Raw genomic sequence first — 4785 nt, forward strand, 5'->3', positions numbered from 1 at the left:
TTTGCATTTAAAGGGACAGACACAAAAACGGTGTGTTTTTGCTCACCCTCAAAAAGTGACAATTTTAACATGATATATAAAAATATCTGTGGGGTATTTTGAGCTAAAACTTCACACACACACACTCTGGGGACATCAGAGACTTATTTTACATCTTGTGAAAAGGGTATTTCCCCCCCCCCCCCCCCCTCCTCCTTTAAAATCAAGAGTGAAACACCTCAAAGCTGAAAGATGTCAGAGTTTAGTCCATATGATCTAAGTATTGAGAAATTGTAAAAAATAAATATATATATAATAGTAATACATAATTGGTGTCGTGCCCTTGGAAAAGTAGAAGAATTACACATAGAGGTTCAAAGGTTTATTCCACGATGCAAATCATGATAGACACTGAACTATGAAGATAGTAAAAAGACAATTGTAGAAATACGTAAGTGCTTGTAAGAAATTACAGTCAGCTTTTTGGTTTATCACGCTCATCAGTAAACGAAAAGAATTCAAAATAAATAGCTTAAAATTAAATGCAGTCCGTGCTAAATCATATACACAGTTCTATACACAAAGATGGATTATTTCTCCTACTGAAATCGATCTTATTTTCAATATTATAGTACAACTTATTATCTAAGTGCATTAAGCAAATCTAATCAGTACAACAGGAACAACAACAACAACATGAAAAGTTAAAGTTCAACCAAACAGAGAGGAAAAAGTTCATTTATCCAAACCATCAGAACAAATAAATGTTCCAAAAATTGCATTAATTTCCAGCACTTCATGACTTTATAAGGCAGCTTCGTTTGAAGTCACTGGGACTTTTGTGTCCACAAATGTTGTTTTACTTTAACTAAGGGCAACTCTTATAAAAACCTTCCAAGTTGATGTGAGCATTTCTATTCAAGCTGTAGAAACTAGGGGTTTAACAATATATCGTGTCACAATATGTCTAAATACAAAAATCCATCAATATATATATATATTGTGGATAGTTCACCCACAATAAAAATGACTGTGTGAGAAAAAAATCAAGTTTTCAGAGTTTTAGTGTTAGTATTACATTAAACTATATGAATATAATGTATAATAATGCAGTGGGGGAATATTTGTAGGTCCTGATAATGCCAAATGTTACCAGTCAAAAGTGTCCGACATTATTTTAAATATATCTAGTCAGTGACAGAGATAAAACATATTCGTGTAAATAATTCAGTATTTTCAGCTTCAGAATCATGAATATTGTTATTCTGGTGTCTATTGTTCATTGGGTTTCCAGCACTAAGTCCAACACTATTTACACACACAATGTAATATCAAATTTAGCATTTTAATCAACAGTACATGTTTTTGTTAACCTTTTATCATATGTCTTTGAGTATCGCAATAATGTGGTCTCGTGACTTCAGAATCGTGACATGAGGGTGTCGCTACACCCCTAGTGGACAATGGTCAGAACTGTAACATACAAGACTAGAACACCAGAACAGTTGAATCGTTCGTGAACATGATGTCTGGGGGAAAGTCCTACTGGATGAACTCTTTCAAAATGTCGCAGGTGTTTTTATTGACGACCTCGCGGAGTTTGCGAACGCGCCGCGCGCTGGAGAGCACGATGAAGCTGTCGGGTCGCAGGACAGCCATGCCGTTGTGAACGTCTCCCATGATGATGATCTGCCCGTCTGCGGTGGTCACGTTCGGACACGGACAGGCCCCGTCCACGTTCTGCAGGGTCACCTCAAGCGGATCCTTCCCGAAGAACTTCAACCCCATTTTCTCATCCTTCAGGATCTCCTCCACCGTGACCAACGCGTGCCCAGAATCCTGATCCTCGGTGAGCTCCGTCACACGTCCTAAAATCACGAAGTCACTCCTGCAGAAGCTGGTCACCATCTTGTGCTTTGGTGTGCACGGTTTGCACGGCTGGATCCTCGGGAACGGGCATGTGTCTTCGCACGCGTCTTTGGTTTTGAAGTTGTTCTCGTTGCCTTTGCATCCGCCGAACACGAACGGCTGGCAGCGGCGCTGGGATCCGCTATACGCCCATCGAGGCTCGTACGCCTTGCAAGGCCCCTGGTAAATCGGGAGGTTGCAAGGCGAGGAAAGCTCGTCCCGACACGACGACATGCACGTGTCGTAAGCGTCGAAGTGATTGCGGTTTTTGCTGCAGTTGCCGTACGTAAAAGTAAAGCAGTTGTTCCTCGGTGGGTCGTAAAACCAACTCAGCTTTTCTTCTCCACAATCGTCACTATCCGGCACTTTAAAACACTCCTCGGCTGGGAAACCGGAGGAGTTTAGCTTTATAACCGGCTCTTGCTGGATTACGGACAGCGGGAAATGCGCGAGTATTGAGCCGCCGGGGTTGCTAGCCGTGCATGTGTAAACGCCGGCGTCTTGCAGTTGTGCGTTGTAGATAACCAACTGCCCGATGTTAGTGACCACTACGTTCCCATGCACGTGATTGGGTTTCATGACCACGTTTCCGCGCTGTTTCTCCCAGGTTATCTCAGGCTTCGGTCGACCTGCAACTTCACAGAGAAAGCTAGCCGTGTCTCCGACGAACACGGATTGCTGAGACGGGATGCCGAGCATTATAGGAGTGTGTGTGTGTATGTGTGCCGGAGTCGTGCGCTGGATGGTAGTGGTGGGTAGTGCAGTGGTGCCGGTCGGGACAGGACTGGTGTTGGGCCACGTGAGATGAAAACGACACGTCACGACCGATAAGGAGATCCCCTTGGAACAGGCTTCGGCATCCATGTAGCACTTGTTGTAGTAGGTCATGCCGTCCGAGGCGCAGGTGAAGAGCGGCTCTCTCTCGCACCGGTCCCGGCACTTGCACACCGGCTGGCCGTCCCAGATGTCGCACTGGGAGCCCTGCTGGGAACACTGGAACGTGTCGCAGGACGCCTCCGATGGGAATCCCATCGGCCCTTTCTTGCCTGTAGTGTCGATGAAGCGCGCCGCCACACAGCTGCGGTTTCCACACACATTGGCACAGCACTTCTCAAATGTTTCACATTCCTGGACAAATGTAAACAAAGAGTGAATAATCCTGATATACACACAACATGTGTGTGTGTGAATATATATTACTTGCATGCATGTCCTTTTTAGACATACATTGCAGAAAACTGTTGCTGTATTCACTTGATAATTTTGATTACATGAATGAATTATGCATAATATTGCAATGCAATATAAATTATTATATAAAAATGTGTATTTGATATAGATTAAATTGAACATGCATGCAATTTATATAGAGTATTTATATATATATATATATGTGTGTGTGTGTGTGTGTGTATACAGTAGTCAACATTTGCAGTGGATCAACAAAAGTAAGTCAAAGTTGTCCTAAGACAAAAACATTGTTCAAAATTCATGTATAACTTCGATGAAAGGTTTTGATCCACTTCAAATGTTGACTACTGTACACATGCATACAATATTGTTCTTGTATTTACTTGATAATCCTGATTACATGAATGAAAGGAATTACACACACACACACACACACACAATATATATATATATATATATATATATATATATACATTTAATGCATATAAATTTAATGCATGTTCATTTCATGTACATATATTAAAATGTGTATTTTATATACATGAAATGAACATGCATTAAATTTATATAGAATATATATATATATATATATATATATATATATACAGTACGTACCGGTATATACACACACACACACACTCACACACATATATTGCAGAATATTGTTATATTCACTTGATAATCTTCTTTTATTTACATGAATAAAAAGAGTTATACATAATATTGTATAATATATATATATATATGAAATGAACAATATATATTACTTGCATGTTTGTTAATTTAATATATTCTATATAGAATATGAACATATATATATATATATATATATATATATATATATATATATATATATATATATATATATATATATCATATAAATTCTATATAGCCTAGAATATATATATATATATATATGAATGAATGAATGAAATGGACATGCATGCAAGCATATATTAGTCAAAATGACAACTTATAATGTAATGAAAAGGCAAACCTGGTCAGCTTGGCATTCCCGCATGCAGGTGCTCATGGCATCGACCCACAGGTTTGGGTTCATGTCGTTCGGACAGATCCCCGCGTGGGAATCCGCAGCTCTGTGCAAACTCATGCCTTTCACGCACTGCCTGTCCACAAACAGCAGCAGAAACTGTCCCGAGACGAACCAGATCCAGCGAGGAAACAGCATCCACCACATGTTCGCGCGCAGGAGTGAGGAATCTCTCGAGGAGTTTACGAACCTAATTTTATTGAGACAGCTGAGCCAGAACAAGCAGCAGGAGGGGATCCAGAGATGCAGAAAACTGTGAGTGGAAAATTAGTTTAGATCTCTGTATTTATACTCTCTTAATAGTTTTCACTTCTTGAGCAACAAAGGCTCGCCTGACCACAAATCTCGCCCTTACGCGCAAATGACTGACATGAATTACTCTGCAGTTCTAGAGAGAGGATTAGAAACATCTGGTCCAGAGTTGGGTTGGTACTGGGACACCTGCCTCTCTGTGAAAGTCCTGAAGTGCTGTTTTAACCCTTTATCTGCGCACGCGTGGGAACTGCGCGCGCGCGCGATCCCTTCATTGCGCGTTAAAAAGAAAATATGCCAAACAAAAATACAAAAAGGTTCAACTGGACGATTTCAAATGTCAGCGTCTAAATAACCTTCCCCCCTTTTTTAACCAATTGCTGAAATCTGCACCATACTACATG

The 4785-nt window shown here is 40.5% G+C and overlaps 1 protein-coding gene across 1 annotated transcript; it reads right to left on the reverse strand.

The window, feature by feature from the left end:
* Positions 1 to 347: 347 nt before the first annotated feature.
* wfikkn2b (WAP, follistatin/kazal, immunoglobulin, kunitz and netrin domain containing 2b) lies at positions 348 to 4580 on the reverse strand. Its single transcript, XM_079595588.1, has 2 exons — positions 4076 to 4580; positions 348 to 3015 (listed from the first exon to the last, which is right to left on the reverse strand). Exons 1-2 carry the CDS (start codon positions 4274 to 4276, stop codon positions 1522 to 1524), a joined length of 1695 nt encoding a protein of 564 aa, XP_079451714.1. The 5' UTR covers positions 4277 to 4580; the 3' UTR covers positions 348 to 1521.
* Positions 4581 to 4785: the final 205 nt, after the last annotated feature.

This window comes from Phoxinus phoxinus (genome assembly GCF_949152265.1).
Source record: "Phoxinus phoxinus genome assembly, chromosome: 21".
Classification (NCBI taxonomy): domain Eukaryota; kingdom Metazoa; phylum Chordata; class Actinopteri; order Cypriniformes; family Leuciscidae; genus Phoxinus; species Phoxinus phoxinus.